Source organism: Anomalospiza imberbis, chromosome 13 (genome assembly GCF_031753505.1).
Source record: "Anomalospiza imberbis isolate Cuckoo-Finch-1a 21T00152 chromosome 13, ASM3175350v1, whole genome shotgun sequence".
NCBI lineage: Eukaryota > Metazoa > Chordata > Aves > Passeriformes > Viduidae > Anomalospiza > Anomalospiza imberbis.
The window spans coordinates 11,903,026-11,922,490 of record NC_089693.1 but is presented as its reverse complement, the minus strand read 5'-3'; the positions used below and the strand labels follow the sequence as shown (position 1 = coordinate 11,922,490).

The 19,465-nt window shown below is 40.7% G+C and overlaps 1 protein-coding gene across 2 annotated transcripts in view; it reads left to right on the top strand.

Moving 5' to 3' along the window:
* TMOD2 (tropomodulin 2) overlaps positions 1–19,223 on the top strand; it is a 32,542-nt gene extending 13,319 nt beyond the window's left edge. For both annotated transcript variants that reach the window (XM_068203950.1, XM_068203949.1), the window contains exons 4-10: positions 10,297–10,419; positions 11,479–11,565; positions 14,235–14,365; positions 14,969–15,076; positions 15,343–15,486; positions 15,813–15,957; positions 18,032–19,223. In XM_068203950.1, coding sequence (XP_068060051.1) covers positions 10,297–10,419; positions 11,479–11,565; positions 14,235–14,365; positions 14,969–15,076; positions 15,343–15,486; positions 15,813–15,957; positions 18,032–18,066 — 773 coding nt within the window. In that variant the 3' untranslated portion in view covers positions 18,067–19,223. The remainder of the gene's footprint in view (positions 1–10,296; positions 10,420–11,478; positions 11,566–14,234; positions 14,366–14,968; positions 15,077–15,342; positions 15,487–15,812; positions 15,958–18,031) is intronic.
* The last annotated feature ends 242 nt before the right edge of the window (positions 19,224–19,465 follow it).

Below are 19,465 nucleotides of genomic sequence, written 5' to 3'. Positions count from 1 at the left end.
CAATGTGTCATTTCACCATGCAGCGTATTCTTTAACCTACATTTCCCCCCATCAGCATGCCCACATACTGCTCCTCTCAGGGCTGATTGAGAGCCCACTGACATGCAGTGACAGGGCAGAGGTCCTGCCAGTAGCAGGAGAGGTCCAGCACACACCGTGCGGGAAGGAAAGCACTTTGCTCTAATATGGATTTATTACCAATTGTTTTCAGTCTCCTACACACTGCTGGGTCAGAGCAGTACAAGTCACTGCTTGCAGGCCCCTAGATATTTATACCAACACCTTCAGGCATGTCTCACCTTACTGATATTTACAGACTTAAGATTAAGATTTTGCAGTTTTCACTGTAGTTATATCTGAGAGCTCCAAATAAGCCTGAACCATCAGTGCACAAAACCCAGCAGTGTATGGAATTGTATATACCCATAGGACTGGCCCTTGATCTGTACAAAATGAGTCCCTGTATTGTCCCTGACAGTGGTACTGTATGGACTGGGCTGTTTAGTCCATTTCAGTTTTCTTTTGATGAAGTTGAAGCAATATTATTCCTACATTTGATTCCAGATGCCCTTAAAGTTCTTATTAGTTCTGCTTATTAGTTCCTGGTGTCTGTGGTGTGGAAATACCACTGCTTTGCAAACACAACCAACCACACATTTCACTTCCCCCTGAGTACAGAGTGAATGCAGCCCTCCTAGCATTTAAAGCTGTTCTTAATTTGGCTTTTGATTCACTGTGTTCATTTACTTCAAAATTACAATTTCAAGAATTATTACAATTATGAGGTAATGACAGCATTTTAGGCTACAGGAATTATTCCCTTAATTTCCTCTTTGTACAATACAAATTCATGACAAAATCCTCAGTATCAGCTTTAGCAGATAAGGGCAAATGAAAACAACCATGTGTTCTGTGATTTCTGCAGTCATTTTACAATTATAATCTAAACACACAGAAGTATACGACATTTTCTTTGAAGTCAGAGGCCAAATGCTATGAAAATACTCTTTGTTTCTTTGTTGGTTAGAAATAACTGAATTAATCAGAGATCTGATGAGGTCCAGTACCTTGACAATTGAGAACTGATGGGCTGCACAGTGTCATTTAGTGCTGCTTTAAGGGAGCTGACTTTGAGAACAAAGTTGTTTATTTGGAGCTTGGCATATCCTGAATTGGTACTGGAGTGTGAGTCCTGCTGCCCCTCTGTGGCTTGGCAGGAGGTGTCCTACAGAAACACCACCAGACTTCCAGCAATGCACAAGCTGAGCCTTATAAAACATATAAAGAAATCTCCATCTGCCAAATGCACTGAAATCCTGCCCTCAAATGGGTTGTATGATAAACCTGCTAATTGGTTGCTAATTGGTAAAACGTGATGAATGTTGTACAAAGTCCATGTGTGGCTATTCCTGGATCTTAGAATCTATGCTTGTAGCTGCAGTGTTACTCATTTTGACACTCTCAATTGAAAAAAAAAAACAACAGAATGGCTGTATTAAAATAGAAATTAATTGATTTACACTTATAAGAAGATATTTCCCATGCAAGGAAACAAAGCAATCCTGAAATAAATTTTCAAATCTGATACTACATGCTAGATGCTTTAATTAGACAATAATTAGTATTCTTCCAAAGCTCAGTAATTAGTTCAGGAAAAATAATTTAAATTTCTAAAATGTGTCCTCAGAAGAATTCTAAAGAAGGATATATATCTTGAGGAAAATCTTATTTCTCATCTTCTGCATGTTGATGGTCTCTAAGATGTATTTACAGATTAGTAAATATTTATATGATTATATTATCTATATTTCTATTAAATTATTTCTTTACACTCTAAATGCACTGTAATGTAGCCATTCTGTAAATAATTCCAAATTAATTTGATGCTATTTCTGCTAGTTAAAAATTCAATTCTCAAGCAGCTCTAAAATGCATCCAGTTGTATATATTTGGGAGGAATTGATGCCAATTTGCCATTTGGTATTTATGACCTAAGAATATTTGTGTGTCAGTAGGATTAGAGTATGTCAAGTGTTGTTTGAACTTTTGTCAGTGTTTTGTACTATGATATTTGTCTGCCACTGGGAAAGCATTAATTTTTTCAAGTTTAGGAAGTGGGATGCTTCTACTAAATGTAAAGACACATTTCTACCAGTTCTTACAGTTATCATACAAATCTAAAACTTGGAAATTCACTGATGAGCTGAAAAGAAGGTGACATTTAAAATATCCTCCTTCCAGACCAGTCTGTGGTACATCATGATTTTTTATCTGCTATGACTGCCTCTCTCTTTTTTTTGTTGTTAATATGTTATTAGAGAGTTCATGACCAAGAAGCAATACCAAGCAGCTGCTGAAGGACAAAAACTCACTTGCCTATGTTGGTCTCTGTATGCTGAGCAATCATAAGGTTTTGATTGTCCTAGAAAACAAGCTAAAACAAATTCCAGAGCTGACAGGGATATGCAGAATGGTTACAACACAGGAAGTGTTAAATATGAGCCCAAGATGAGGGAGGCTGATTATTCAGGGAATTGCCTTGTTTTTGATTGTAATTGTGGTTTCAAGAGGTTGGAGATGTTTGGCAAAAACAATCAGACGTATGGAGTGCATTAGGGTTTTGGACCTGTGCCATACTGCAGCTTGGTAACGTACTTCATTAATTGCTGTACAAAAAGGGTTTAAGCCTGTATGGGATAGGTCTCAGATTTCAGTGGAGACCCAAGGTTTGCCCGAACCAGGGCTGAAATGATCACAGGCTCACACCCAAAGCTGGCCACTGAGAAATGTTTTCAGACTGCTTTACCCACATCCTTGCTAATGCAAGTCAGGGCTGGGTGCTTCCTTTGAATGCCCCATTGTGTGGTTTGAAATGATCTGGTGGCTTTCAGGAGCTCTTGTGCAACACAGATGTCTGTTAGTAATGAGCAGTGTCGGTGAAGAATAAGGGCTGATAACTGGGGCCATGGTGATGGGCAGCTGATAAGAGTTTATTTTGTGTATTTTGGATTTGTTCCTGCTTAGGATAGATGTTCTAGAAATCCTTACATAGACTGATGGTCTGTGGAAATTACTTAGGGTTGTACTTATGTACAGTCGACCCACTGTACTTAACACATATAGCTGGGACAGGTGGTTATCAGACCTCCATCACTTCCATGTGAAGTATCATTTTCAAGTTCATGAATGACCCAGGAATAAAAAGAGAAGGTGTGGAACATGAGGGGCAGTGCAGACACACACAGAGTATTCCAGAGCTCTGTCAGTGCTGCATTTTCTCTGCAGTCTATGTCTGACCTCAGTTAAGAGCTGAGTCCTGCTGTGGTACAGACATCAACTGGTAACAGCATTTCTGCTTCTGCTTTGTTGCAGAGGTTCTCTGAACTGTATGGTACTAATGAAATACAACTAAAAAATGTTCTTCTGTTGTGAAATGCCATTAGCTATGAAAGGTTGCTTTAATGATTGCTGTCTCAACCCTTCACCACTGTCCCTGTTTTCTACAAGGTCTTCTGCTCCTTGCCAAACCATTTCATTTTGGATCTGATCCAGTTCTCATCAAAGTCATGGAAAAACTCCAGTGGATTGGGCTATTATTATTTGTGGCTGGAAAGGGAAGGGGAACATGCTTGTATGTGATTAAATACTAACATTTTCAGCTGATTGATAAAAGGGAAAGGGAAGAAAGTACCAGAGAACTTCTGGCCAAACCTGTGTTTTCAGTTGCTCTGGCAGAGACCATCTACATTGCATGTGGTGCTGTGCCAAGCAGAGTATCAATACACAGCACCAGTAATGAGGACAGTCATTTTCAGAAGGTCAGAGTATTAGAGTAGATGCTAATGAGTTCCAATTCCACTGTGTCTAACAGGCTGCTTTCAAAAGTCAGGGTTTAATATAGAGACACGGTATCTTTCTTGGATTGACATGGCAGTCGTTTCACCCCCAATGCCTAAATGGTTTGTTTAAATTTTTGCCACCTTTTTCTCATTCTTTAGGGCTTAAATTTAGAACTGATGTTTGTCTCTTAAGGCGTTGAAAGCGTTGCAGTTGCTGACAGTAATGCCTCTGGCCAGTGCCTTTCACTGCTTGCTTTTCTAAGACTCTCTTTTAGTCGCTCATGACTTTGCCAGACTTGCACAGTTCACAGTGAAAATTCCCATGCTGAGAGGCTGCCTCGAGTTGAATTTTTGGAAAGTGTCAGCAAAAAGGACTTAGCTGCTTCCAAGAACAAGATTAGGAGAAAACACATTGTTTTATCCATCTAGAGTAAATTTTTCCAGCTGTTTTTTTTTAATGACCTGCAGTGCCTCCATGCTTTGAAGAGAAGACTTGAAATGGAATCCCCAGGGAAATATACTCAAGTCTGGCATCCTCAAAATATTGTGCTTTCTTGTACATCCAGTTCGTTGCAGCATTCTCCAAGTATTCCCCCTGCAGTGAGTGCTGGTCAGAGCCCCTGCCAGCCTGTGCAGGCAGCACATGTGGCAGCACAGCAGTGCCCAGAGGGACCTGGCATGGCTGGGCTCTCAGGATGCTCTTGAAATTCCTCATCTGAGAGGCCCCTGTCACACCAGGACCAAGGGCAGGGAGACTCCCTCCTGCCCTGACAGAGCTCCCCTCCCTTTGTAAGGGTACTGTAAAGGAGAAAAAAGAGTAAAGAGCCAGCAGAGAGGCTGGGGCAGAGAGGTGGAGTGGGGGGTTTGAGGAGCTGTATGAATATTCCAGGATGAAGGATTAGATGTGGCAGCTCTGGGAAAAGGAGCTGTAGAGAATTGCAGCGGTAAGGAAGGGAGGGCAGAAGAAAGGGAGGTGGTGGGAAGGATTCAAAGATTTTCAAAACCAGGAGACACAGGGGATGGGGAAGGCACAGGGGGCAATGAGGGAAGGAAAAGAGGAGAAGAATGTTGGATGGGAGAAAAAAGGCCAGAAAGGACATAACTCGTGTGGTGTTCAGCTCTGCCCACATTTCAAAGGTCTGTGATATCCAGGAGGACCTGAAGTGCAGAATCACAGTTTGAGTTTCTTCCTCCTCTACCACCATTCCACATCAGACATAAGAGCTTTCTGCCCAACTGGTGGAGTGAGTAATCCAGGAGGTAATCCAGAGGACTGCCCTAGGGCTGCATCCTAATTTGTGATAAGCCATGTGAAGGTCTGAAGAAATTCTAGGCTTCCTTCTGTTTTAAAAAAGTACAGGTTGGCTTTTGTTTATTTTTGTTTGAGCAAGCATACTTTCCAGGAGAGTTCTTTGAAGGGTGTTGCTGCAGTGGCAGAATCACACATGCTGATCAAAGTCAAGGATACTGGTGCAACTTAAGTTCACTTTTTGTGTTTATGCACAATAGATTTAACAACTTTGGAATGCTTATCTTTGCAGCCTTCCTATTCCATTGTCATAATTTTTAAGGCCTAGAATATGCTGACACTAATCCAAGAGCAACAGAACAACAACAATTGTGATACTGCATTTTTATTACTACTGGCGTTCAGCTTCACGCTTACTTGAACTTGGCATGTTTTCTTCTTCATAATAAAAATTTATTCTTGGTAAGAACTAATTTAGCTCCATTTTTATAGAGTATTTGTAGGGAGGGGTTTAAAAAAGCATCAACAGAAAAGAATAGTGTAAAATGAAAAAAGTGAATCAGGTGCCTGTGATTTATGCAAGGCAGATTTCCAGCATTATTGAATTTCACTCCCAAGGTCAGTGTAGCATTCTGTAATTGAGAACAAACAGGCACTCACTGGACTCAGTGATTCATTGAGAAGTCAAAAGCAGTAAGTGTAACCAGGTATTTTCTTGAAAGTACAATAATCTGAGCACACTATATAAGAAAATGAAGTACACTATTGTTTTACAATTATTGCAGAAAATGCATTTGTATTATAAAATTGAGTAAATATCCTTAAAAACGTTGATGTTAAATAAAAGGATAATTTTACAGCTAATATGAATGGGCTTATTTCCCATTGCTCTTTTATTGAGTTTTGGCTTGTACAGTTTTGACTTTTACAAGATGGGAATAAATACCAAGTAGATACTAAATATAAATAAATACTAAAATAAAAATGGTGGCAATTTTTATTTATTCATAAAAGTCAAATGACATAAGAAGGAAGGAATAGAGGAGGCATACCAGAAATGCTGCTCCAAATGCTGCAAACTACAAACAAAGGTGAAACCCTCAAAATGTTTTTAGATTGGACTTGCTGCTAAAATCCTACCAACTGCACTATCCAAATTCCTTTTTCTCCTCTTCCTTATATAACACTAAATAAAAAACTCAGTTCAGGAAAATACACTTGAAGCAGTTCCCTGCTTATTTAATCAATCCTCCCATAGGTGTGCATATGGTAGTTAATTATTACTGTATAAGAAGGTGGAGATCTCATTTCCTTGCTTTACTCTGACATTGCTTTAATGGGGGCATTTGCACAATGCAGGAAAAGAGACCTGGCTGAACCAAATGGCAAAATGGTTTCATGACTGTTCCCCGTGAATTTCCTTTTTTTAGAGAGGATTTGCTTTCCTTTTACCTTGGTCCACATTTCTGTGTCTCTCTGTAGTGCTTTCCTCTGAATCCTTCTTCCCTCTACTTGTCAATGGACTTTGTTTCCCGTAACCTCTTTTGAGGAAAACCATATCCTATTTCAGCTTCAATAGAAGCCTTGTTTTTGCAGTGGGTGAAAAGGAATAGGTCTGCTGTTAAACTGAGCCCAGACAAAACTCTGCTCACTGCACTCACACTCAGAAAGTCCCTGGTTTGTAATCAGCTGCCTCAGTCATCACCCAGGTCCCCCCAGACACTTTTGGCCCAGTTTGGCCAAAAGAAAGGGAGAATTGCAGTGATGCACACTTAAAATTTCACACTGAAAGAAAGCACTCGGGATTCCACACACTTTGGGTTTCTATGCTTGTGTAAAAATAAAATTATATTTTACTTCAATTGAACTTTAGTTGCAGTTAAACAAAAAATATATTATTCTTATACAGAAGTGTGGTTATTTTTGTCTTGTTAACAATGATGTAGCTCAAATTATGTATAAACAGAACTTTTGTCACTGTTTTTCATTGGTAGAAAGTTAAGCTATTACTATTAAGACTTAGCATACAAAATTAGCATATTCTGGAGGCAAAATATAACACAGCCAACATTAATTATACCACAAAGAATAAAGTTATAATAAAGTACCTTCTAAAACACAGTGTGAATATAAAGAACACCAAGAACAGCAGCCTTTCATCATAAATCTCACTTTATAATAATAAAATGTCACTATTCCTCCAAGGCTTCTTCCAAGTAATAAATTTTAAGTTGGACCATTGAATCAAGGAAGTCACAATCCATATTTTATTTTGTGAGTGAATTCCATGATGCACTGGCTTATGAATTTACAATGTACAGATGTGGGACTAGGAGACACATCCTGAATCTTTAAACTCTGTCCTTAAATAATGAAGGAAAACTGGTTGACAGCTGTCTATAAACAGACACACGGTTTTGCAGCTGGTGGACAGGTAATAAATTCCTAATGACATGCTAAATACAGAAGTTTTTCTAACCTCCATCAGCTGTGCTACAGCATCTCTTCACAGTGGAATGTTCTTATCTAGATAGCAGTAAAAAGAATATTTTTAAACACCACTGGATGCCAGCAAGGACCACATACATTAAAGATATATATTACTGTCTTTGACATGACCTTGCCCCTTTAAATCTTTCATATAGCCAAGAATAGAAATTTTTTTCTAAAACATTTGCCAAGAATGTGTTAAATGAAACTATCATTGGGAATCATGTACACATTTAACGAGATTCAGGCTGTTATCCAAGAATTACATATGCCTGAAACAAATGTTTAAAATTGTATTCCTATATTTGTGAACCTTACAGAAAAGGTATGAGCCTCTAGAGGTTTCCATTATCCCTTGATTTCTTGCTATGCAAGATACTTGACCTTCACATATCCAAAGTCCTTAAAGACCAACTACACCACATATTGTGTCCAGTTTAGTCCAAACTCAAGGTCCTGTGTCCCTTTACAATGTTATGTGTGAAAGTACAGACTTGGATCAGTGTTTGTTAAAAGTGTGACCTGGGTTTGGGCCTGTGAGAATCACTTATTGCCTGATGGAGATGCTTTGTCTCCACAGGCCATGGCCCTGTGGAATTCCTGCTAGAGAACAGTGTTATCGGTCAGGATAAAGATTCCCTCAATATCTCAAACAACCTACTGAATACTTGAAACTCACGTGGAATCACCAGTGATCTGAAAGGAAAACACTTTCTGGACAGTATTCCTCACTATTGATTGTTTACTCGGATATTCTGATTGATTTTGGTTTTCTAGCCTCCAGCACAGTAATGAATTTTTTTCCTTATGTCAAGCTGGCATCAAGTTAAGTCTTGGTCAGTGGTGTCTGGAAGCTGCCATCCAACACTTCAGGTTAGGTGGTAGCACAGAGAGAGTCTGAAGTCTGTGCTGCTGTTAAATCTGGAAAGCATGACTGACCTATCTTTGCAGAGTGTTTCTTACCCCAGATTTCCACGTGATTTTCGTTTGACGTTGCTGGGATGGCTGTCCTTAATTGCTGTGACCTAATGCAGTCACAGTTAAAATGGTTCTTACCTTTCACCCACCGAAGACTTTTATCTTCTTGAAGCCTTTTCTAAAATGATTACTTACTTAAAGTATCTCATGAAAAATAAATCATACCATGATACTTCTTTGACTTTCCACATAACATTCTGTACAGTTTTGTACTCAGAAGTGGTTTAGCCTTGGTAGAAATATCTCTAAGGTAAATAATTTGAATCATGTATCAATAAACCTTGCCAGAGTTTCAGAAATTTCAATTAAAGTTTTTTTTCTGAGCTTACTCAGTGACTTGAGTCATGAAAACTGACAGCGTAAAAGTGGCTGTAGACAAACTTGTATAAAAGATATAAATGATTTGGAAATTACTACATGAAAATGATACTTTGGACCATAATGGGGGAAAATGAAGCCACAAAAGGATGACAGTGTTGAAAAACCAGATGCAAAGCATTTGTAATTCAATACTAAATATCAGAATTACATTTATGAATGGTAACAATATGACTAATAGAGTTAAAATTAAACTATTTTAGAGACATTTCAGAAAGCCACAGGACTAGATGTAATGCTTCAAGCATTACACCTAGAGTGTAAAAAGCTGCACAAAATGAGAATTTAAAGCTGACAGTGGGCCAAAACTGCCTGCACCAATCATCATTACAACAGGATTAATTAAAACCTGCTTGAGAAGTAGTTGTTAGGGACAAAATGAGTGGAACTATGGCACAGTGGGCAGTAGATCATGGGAATTCACTCAATTATTGGAGCAACGGCACTGCCTGTTGCCTGGGGGATCATCCAGTTGTGCACTGACTGTAGGGGTTGGTCTGGAAAGCTGGGTGGGAGAAAAGTCCAGCAGTGCTGGGGGCTCGAGTGCAGCTCGAGCTCTGAGTTTAAGGGCCTCACTCCAAGCATTTGCAGTTACATCATCACAGCGCTGAGGTGAACCATCATAACAGCCTGAAGGGGTAGTGGAATTTTTGTGTTGTTCCAGGATTTATCCTGCATTTTCCTCATTTCAGCAGCCTCTGCCTTGGGGGAATATTGCATGGAAACACCTATCTGCTAGCCCAAAGGTATCAGCAGGATACAGAGAGAAACAAATATGCCAGGAGTCTTTCTTGGGCAGCATGTGGTTCAGTTCAGGCTTTTCAGGGCTGCACAAATGATCAGGATAAGGTTATTTATGTGAATGATCATCAGGAGACACAGAGGGAAAATACTCTGGAGGAGCTGGGAATTAAACTGAGTTACTGGAAGAGAACAGGTTTGCTGAGCTTTCAGGATCATGTATGGAAGTTCATGAACTGAAAAATTCTTGCAGTAGGATGGTTTTAACTGCTCCTACTGCCTCATTTAAATATAAGGAGGAAATTTCTGCAAGCTTTTTGTGTAGACCTGATTCTGCCTATTTAAGGATAGAGGACCTTCAGAAAAATCCCAGCTGGGACTCCTCCTGAGAGCAAATTCCTGAAATAACAATCACTAACACAGAGCAGTAATCTGCACCTTTTATTTTTAGACTTATTAAGATCCTGGTGTGGAGGATATTGTCAAGTAAGAAAGAGAAAAACATGCATGTGATAATATTTCCAAGCAGTTCCACTGTCACAGAACTATTCCTCTGCTGCCAGGAGGCAAAGAAGTTGTTCCAATAATTCATTACTCACTCTGGCTTTTTTCTTATCTTAGGAAAAATCTTTATCCCTAAAGAAAAGCCTGTAGAAACCCGCACAGAAGAGAAGGTGACCCTGGATCCAGAACTAGAAGAGGCCCTGGCCAGTGCTTCCGATACCGAGCTCTATGACCTGGCAGGTTAGAAAACAGACAGATATGATCCTCCCACATGTCCAGCTCTTCTCTGGCCAGACCTGCCACCAGGAGTGTCTCATGATGACCCCTCAAGCACCTGGTGCTTGTCTGATGGCTGGCCAAGCCGTGGGCCACATTGTCCAGGATGATTGAAACGTGACTCGACAGCTGCTGCATTTCAGACTTCTCTGCTTCAGATTGATGTGTCAGGCCAGGGGGGAAGATGAAGCAGCTCATGTGATTTGGGGAAGGGAAGGGTGGACAGTGGACTGCAGGCTGGGGTGCTGGCACTATGATGGAAGTGACTGATCCTACTGTATCTGCGTTGTTTGTAGCATCCTACAGCTACCTCCTCTCAACAATGACATCCCAAATAGCCAGATAAACTTGTTACAGCATGCAGTGGATAAAGATCCTGAATCCATGAGGAAATTTGGCATCTAACCCCTTGAATGAGAAAATTGGTTGCCAGGGTTAGACCTGGGTATTTTCACCACTTCTGATTATTTTCCAAGCACGTTAATATCGATCCACACATCGGTGGGAATGCCAATGCATTAAGCTCATTACATGTACAGTGAAATTCTCAGATACACCAAACAATAGAGTCATAAGAAGTTCAGGTTGTATATTAGGGGAGAAAAGTGATTAGGAGTGTAGCGTTGAAACAATTTACCCAAAGAACTTGTGGGATTTCCATCCCTGGGTGTTTTCAGACTCCAGCAGACAAAGCCATGGCTGACCTCATTAATGCTGGCAGCACTCCTGCCTGAGGGAGAGGCTGGACAAGATGACCCACAGTGGTTCCTTCCAGCTGGCACTTCTGGGATATGCATTCTACATTGACCCGATTGTTCAAAAATCTATATTGAAAGTGTCTGTATCTCCAGAATTTGGAGCCCAAAAGACTCTCCCTACCAGCAGGCATGACGCACACAGTTCACATTTTATAAAGGGGGTTTTGTTTGGGGAACTAAACTACAATTTGTCGCAGATACTTTCCTGCAGTCTGTGTTCCTGTCATTAACGTTGTATCCTCTTGCTGGTGTTTACACATTTCAGCTGTTCTTGGAGTGCACAACATGGTCAACAACCCAAAATTTGATGAGGCAGGAGCCCGCGGTAAAGATGGAAAAGGAATCGTGAGAAGTAAGCAAGCAGATTTCTCTTGTGGGCTGCATGTCATCTTTAGGGACTTCTACACCTGTAGGTGGGGTCTGTTGGTCTAATTTAGTGTAATGTAACTGGACCTAGCTTTGATTGATCTAATTAATCATGACAGGTGACTTTTTAAAATTAAATACAATCTTAAAATTCATTATAAAAACAAAAGTAATCTACAAACAAACCATTCCTAAGGAAATCTGTTTTCCTAGAGAGCAGTATCTGGCTCTGCAGAGGTGTTTGAAAGAGTGGGAGTATTTGAGAGGCCAAGACATATAAATTTCCATTCCATTTCAGTTTAGGCAGCAGGCAGAAAGCAGAGCTGTAGCTAAGAATTGGCCGCAGTTCAGGCCAGGCCATCTTGCCCCAGGTGCTACATTTACTCACCTGAAAAATTACTTGTAACCACTGGGCCCAAATGTGGCAGAATCCCTGTCAGAGTCACATCTGTGACCAGAGTCACCTTGAGCTGCATTCACAGGGAGGCAAAGAGTGCCTGGATGTGCTCCTGCCCCCGCCACTCCCTCTGATCTGCCACCTCCACCTGGCTCCTGTGGCAGTGGTGCAGAGTGCCTGCTCTGTGGCTCCCTAGGGACACAGGAAACAGAATCATTCCGGACATCCCCCAAGAGGAACAGCTGTAGTTACTAAAAACAAATCCAAAAATGTTTGCACTAAATAAACAGACCTTTGGTGAATGTGATCTTAGCTCACCAACCCACAGGAGGCTGGATGGAGGGAGAAATGGATACATCTGAATTCTCAAGCTTTTCTTGAGAGCTGCCAAGCCTTGATCCAGAGCTTGTCGCCTCCAGGCCCTGGGATATCTAGTGGGCTAAACTTTACTTTTTAAGACAAAACTGTGGAATGCCCTTTCCTAGGGAAACAGTACTAAAAAAATGTTTTCTTCTTCTCAGGCCATGAGAACAGCAGCTATCTTTACCAAGGGCTTTCCTTTCCATCTTCCATTGCTAAAGGGGAGGTGGGAAAGTAGACAAGACACCATGTCACTTTGTTTTTCTCAGGATAAAGCTGCTCTGCAAGCCTTCCCAGTGGGGCCCTATGTGAGCTGCCATCTGTCTCATAACAGGCAACTGCATGCATTACTAATCCTCATAGATTTCAGAATATTTTTGTTGTACTAAGTCAAAAAGTCAGCTATGTGAGTCAGCTAAACTATGTTCCAATCACAGACCTATGAACCAGAAAATCACCATCACATCACTGTATTCTTTGGTCCAAAAGCAATACCTATCCTTAGCCAAGTGAAATGCTTCAATAAAAATTTGCTCCATCAATGCCATTTTGCCATCACTGTGGCAAAAGAACACCATGATTAAAGAAAGAAGAAAAACTCGTGGAAAGCATCAAGAAGTAGAAAATGAAAATTCTTCCTAACTCTAGACTGTGTACACTGCGATGTCTAACCTGAGGATAGGGTGCTTGTGTCTCCCTTGCTCTCAGTCTGGCAGGGTGTTGCCACAAGTGCAAAAAATTATTTGCTTTTTTAATTTACTTTCTATCCTTGCATCCAAGGTGAATTCTCTAAATGTAGTTTTCAATTCCCAGCTCCCTAGAAAGCCTGAACTGTTATCAGGGATATGTGAGGTCTCTCAGGGAATTAGTGAAAAAAAAAGTTTGGCATCAAAGGGAGAAGAGTGAAAACCAGCTCAAGATTTGTCTATGACCATCTCTACTATGAGTATGAGCTCTAATTAAGATGTGGTTTTCTTTTGGCCCGTGATATGGCATGAACCCATTGCAATGAGCAGCAATGTGTAGTACACTGAGACTTGAACACAAGTCTTCAAGACCTCTCCCTGTCTGCAGCATAAAATAAAAGGATTCAAACATACCTCTGGTCAGCAACATCTTCCTTTCTTGCTTCTAGTGGCTTGGGCAGTCAGGGTTAATAAATTAATCTCCACTACTATATGTGTGGGAATTAGATTGTATTCTAAGCTAATTGTGTTCTAAGCTATGATTTTTTATGCATCTCTGAGAATATTTATAGCTCATAGCTTCCAGCACTAAATACCATAGTTCTTTGGAACATGACTACTCAAAGATTTTGTAAATCTTAGTGCTGGCAGACAGGCTTACTTTTCATGCTTTGAGAGTTTTATTATTTAAAAAGTGCAGATGTTGCAATTTTACAAGAGCTAATTGAATTTATAGTAAGGCTGATAGTATCAGCTGAGAGGAGGAAACTGAGGGGCCTCCTGCTCATGTTGCTTTATGTAGCACAGTCTATTCATAGGTGCAGGGACATTTTCTTAATAATTTAATGGGCAAGTTCTGAGCACACCTTTCTTTACAGATATTAGACAAAGTACAAAGCAGCCCTTGCAGTATATCACATCCCAAACAATAGTCTTCAAAGCTGCTTTGGCTCCAATTAATTGCACAGGGATTTTTATATAAAGGAGGAGTTTGCCCATGACAATGCTGCCCAGCCTCCAGTGACAGCTCTGGGTGCACAGGGGGTGCAAAGGGCATGGCAGGGGTAAGGGGGATAATACTCCTACTTGCAGGTTTTGTGGTTCCCATAAACCCTTCCTGGATTGCTGCAGTACAAACCTAAATGGGAATGGAACAGCCAGAGTGATGGTGCCTGATCCTGGGTTGACATTTAATGAGATTTTGTGTTGCAGATGTGGTGAAAGGTGAAAAGGTCAAGCCCATCTTTGAGGAGCCTCCTAATCCGACCAATGTGGAAGCAAGTTTACAAAGAATCAAAGCAAATGATCCTAGTCTCACAGAAGTTAATCTCAACAACATAAAGGTAGATGCTGTGGTTTTGTCCATGTCATCATAGGAGGATTTATTCAAATACTTTCAAAGCCTGTGCTTTTTATCCTCAAATTTTGTCTCTCTTTACTGTTCAGAAAAAGCAGGACACTCAGGGAAGGGGTGGGGAAAGGACTGTTGTAGTGGCTCCAAGGTCATCAATTCCTGATGCTGAATTAAATGCTGATTAAATGCCCAAGGGGTGAATCCCTTTGGCTGCCTTTCTCAGCAGATTGTAAAGGAAGATATCTCATGGGTACTGTGTAATCATCACTGGCCAAATTCAATTAGCCCACACAGGCAACTGGAGGAGGAGCTGGCAGGTGGAGACTGAACAACTGGCAGAGGAATGGAAAGTAGCTCAGCGAGGGTCACGTGCTGGCCTTGGCCTGACCCAGTTCTGGGCAGTGCTGACACTGCAGCCTGGAGCAGGCACACCAGCCTCTGGGGGCCACTGTGCCCGAACTGACACACTCCTAAGAGCATCAGGGATGCTTCCCTTGCATAGACTGTGGTTGGTCATCAATCAGTTTCATAATAATTAAAATCAGCAGTGTGATTGGCTTTCCTAATTACTGGACTTGTCTTTTTACCCTAGAATATTCCTATTCCAACATTGAAAGAATTTGCAAAAGCTCTGGAAACCAACACACACGTGAAGACATTCAGCCTTGCAGCTACTCGAAGCAATGACCCTGTAGCTATTGTAAGTTTTAACACTGGGAAAAAAGAACCACAACAAATTTTAAGTTGGTCCGTGTCTGCTTTAGGATACATTCTTTATTTTCCCTTGCAGGAATTCCCTATGGCTATGCAAAGTAGAAATATAATCTCTTCTGATCTACCTCTCCATTCTTCTAAGCATGTTTATGTTTTATTTTTTGTTGGTACAAAGCTACGTTTTGCAGATTCCCTGTTATTCCCTGAAACTTTCAAGATGTTATCTCATGTTCCCTCTTTTTGGCCCTTCAGGCATTTGCAGATATGTTGAAAGTGAACAAAACACTGAAGAGTCTGAATGTAGAATCCAACTTCATCACTGGGACAGGGATCTTGGCACTGATTGATGCACTGAAAAAGAACGAATCCCTAACAGAGATTAAAATTGACAACCAGGTAAAGAGAGACCATTGTGCAGTTCACTTTTGTTTTCTCTTTTATATGGATTCCCAGAGGGTTCTACCAGGGCACTCTGGCAGAGTCAAGGCAGCCTCTGTGGCTCAGCCATTCTGCAGCTCATGTCCCCAGTCAGTGCAACCAAGGAGTGAAAAACTTCTCAATAAAACTACTCAAAGCCAAATACAAAACCCAGGGCAAAATCTCCAGGGATGGGATTCTCTATAGTTTGCAGCCCAGTACTTAAATACAACCACTTACTTCTTTCTCGTATGAAAGCAAATATTTCCTTTTCTTTTGGGGACACCTCACTACATCGCCAACAGAGGCAGCAGCTTGGGACAGCTGTAGAGATGGAGATTGCCAAGATGCTGGAGGAGAACTCCAGGATTCTCAAGTTTGGATACCAGTTCACAAAACAAGGTCCAAGAACCAGGGTAGCAGCAGCTATCACTAAAAACAACGACCTGGGTAAGATGCATTTGCTCATCATTTCTTTGTGTGAGCCAAGCCCTACCCTTCCCAGGCACAGCTCTCCCTGTCTGTACATTCAGATGGAATTTTGACTACAGCATTCACACTGCTCTGTGTGAGGGGAGATGCAAAGCTCCTCAGGCTCTAGAGTAGAAAACAGCAAAGATATTACTGGGGTTAGGAGCCACTATTTTTCTCCTGCTCCTTCTGGAGAGTTATTTCAGCCTTTTCTATGGAGTATCCTAAATTTCTCACAGCTCTATCAGCTGTTCTGGCCAGTAAATGAGGAGTCAAACCTACCCTGTTTTCTCAGAGGACACAGAAGTCCTGATTTTGTTGTCCAGCTCGTGATGGACCAAGCCTGCCCAGCCAAGGGAGCAAACCAGACCCTCCTGCTTTTGTGACCAAGTACAGGCAAAGACAATAAAACCCTGCAAGTGTCACCTGAGTGTGACATGCTCTGCCCTGTGTGCTCAGTACACAGAATACAAAGGAGATGACTGGGCAGAAGAAATTTAGAGTGAGAAGGAAAAAAAAGAAATTAAACTTAGTATTTTTAATCAGTTCTGCTTCAGACTGGGGTATCAAACCATGATGTCTTTGTGGCTTTCAGCTTGGGTTTCTCTCTGTGGGAACTAAAATAAATGTTGAGCTGAAATCTTTTTCTTTCATACATACTTTTAGGGGTTTGAAATTTTAATTTTTAGCAATACCTAAGCATTCCAACTATATGCTATTTTCCCTAAAACTATCAGTGTCCCAGAAGGGTATTTGAAAAATCCCATCTACAAAGAGAGAAAAACCCCTTTTAGAATTATGTCCTAATCTTAATTTTCCTGTGTTTGTGTTGTTTGGTTTTGTTCAAGATTTTGTAGGACAGAATTCCTAAAGGAATTCAATAAAATAAATGAACAAAACACTGAAAGCAGACACACATGACTGATGCTGCACTGCAGGCTTTGGAATAATGCAGTCTGTTTGCCAAAAAGGCATGATAAATAAACCTCCTCTTAGTAAAGTAATGAGATGTTTAGCAATATATTGTTGTTATTGACTTTCTGTGGTGAAAACCATTCATCCATCAAGTTCTACTGCTTTGTTCTGTGCTTCAGCTGTTCAATATCAGGAAAAGGACATGACACTGACATGACACTAAATTTTGTATCACACAAACAGGAGAACCTCACAAATCTTATCTGACCAGGTCAGAAAAGACTCAGTGCATTTTATTAGAATGTGGAGTAGCAAATGCTGCCCAACTAAACCTGCTCTATACCAGGTATAATGTATCTTAAGTGCTGTAAAAATTCACACTGCTCGTCAAAATAATCCTGCCCATAACATAAGGTTTACCACTCTGCTTTGCTAAATGGCAACTTCAGCCTATGTGGTTTCCAGTGAAAAACCAGAGTTAATTAACTGACTATCTGATGGTTGATGCAGTCAGAGCATGTGAAGTTTAAACTTTCACTTTAAACAGGTAATTGAAGGTCCAATATGTTATTTTTTGCCAATATTAACAAATATCAGTACTTAAGAGTACTTAAATTATTTTCTAAAAAAATATGATTATTGCTTACCTATAGTATACACTGTGCAATTACAGAAGTTATTAATTTTTGATGCCTAAAGCTTAAATAATACAGAGCCCTGCAGACTAGAGCAGACCAGGATTAATTTAGCTGGAACATGGTGTCTTTTAAAAGAACAATAAAACTGTAATAAAATCTAAATGGAATCACTGGAAGGAAGTGCAGGAAGTGGTGATTTTTTTATCATCTAAAACCTTTAGCTCAGAATGTGATTTTTGTGGAAAGTGTATTGATGTGAACACTTGGTGAAATTCTACAGTCTGCGATACAAAAAATGCAGTTTAGGTACAAGTATTTTGTTGAGCGTTACGGTGTATGGTATATATTGATTATGGTGTTTGTGGGCATAATTCTTCTGAGCATTTCTCAGAAGCTCCTCCCTGCTGTGCTGGTTCCATGTTCCTGGGAGGGGCTGTCTGAGAGAGGAGCCCTGGTGCCCTCAGGAAGGCAGTACTGACTCTGTCCTTGCTCTGCCACAGTTCGGAAGAAGCGGGTGGAAGGGGAGCGGCAGTAGCCACGGCATCGAGGACGCCAGGCAGGACTGGAGGCCACCACCCACTGCAGTCTCAGAGTGCTCACTGCTCAGAAGGGAAGGCACTGGAAAACTCTTACAATGGGAGTTGCTGATTTCTGTTAATGTCTCCTTTTAACCTTGAAAACCGCTCAGTTTAATTTTCATGGTTAATTTAATTCTTATGAGAAAGGTTCATAGTTGGTTTGATTTTGATGAAGAAAATGGTTTTGCAGAATCTGAAGCCAATATCTTAACTGTGTTACTGAGCATAACATACAGTGACTCTGACCCTTATTTTAGACACTTTTTGATATATAAAAATATTACCTTGTATATGGATAAGGGATTCTCTGCTGAAAATAGAAATTTTAGGGCCAAGTTCTGCTATGCCTTATGTTTGTGAATAATCCTTACTTATGTGTATAGTCCTGCTGAACTGAATCCTGCAATGGGCTGCTCCCAGGAGAAGAACTAGTGATGCCAGTACAGGTTTGCAGGTTCACACCCTGAGCCTCTCTCCTGCAGTGGGATCTGGGCAGCTGGAACCACCTTGGAACAGCTCCTGTCCCCCTTGTTGGGTCTCCACCCATCCAGCTCCCAGTGCAGGATCACGCCTAGACGTATAAACATTGTCAAAGCGTACTTGTTTACATAAGCTTAGGTTAGGTGGATCATTTTGCAATGTTACACTGATGTTTTTTATTCTTACTCTACATTGTAAAGTAATATTAGTGCTGCCAATCCTGTAGATGTTGAATGTTTTGGGTTTTTTCCTAGGCCAACACGTTTTTGTTTGCTACTAGAATGCACAGTTTACACCTAGTGATCTTAACCTACACAAGTATTCTGAGCAATATTTGTTTTGCTTTGAGCCATGAGTTTGACTTTTTTTAGTTCTGTATTTATGTACGTTTGTTAGCATTATAGGACTGTTCTCAGGACCTTTTAGATGAAGATTAATTAAATACTTAATCCAAGAGAGCCACTGTGCTACCAGGGAAAGACTTTAAAGGGGTAGTTTTGACAGCTACATGACTGACATTTATATGCTGCAGTTGAGGTTTGTCCCTGTATCACAAGGCACATGAGTATTCGTGCCAGTGTTTATCTGAATAAGGGCAGATTTAAGCACATGCAGAAATGCTTTGATAAATCATGGCCTTAACTTACATGCTGGACACTATCTTAACCCAGTGGAAAACACTCAAGAAGCAGCAGCTAACCCCAATGCTCAACAGCATCAAAATTTCAGTAAGAATTCAGTCTGATGTTTCATTTTGTGTATTTCACCATCTAAAACTACTCTCTACCACAGGTGTATCACTGCCAACAGCTGACTGACAGCCAGAGGTTCATTTTGGCTCCACGTGCCCGTGCTGTGAGAGCCAAGGGAGGCTCA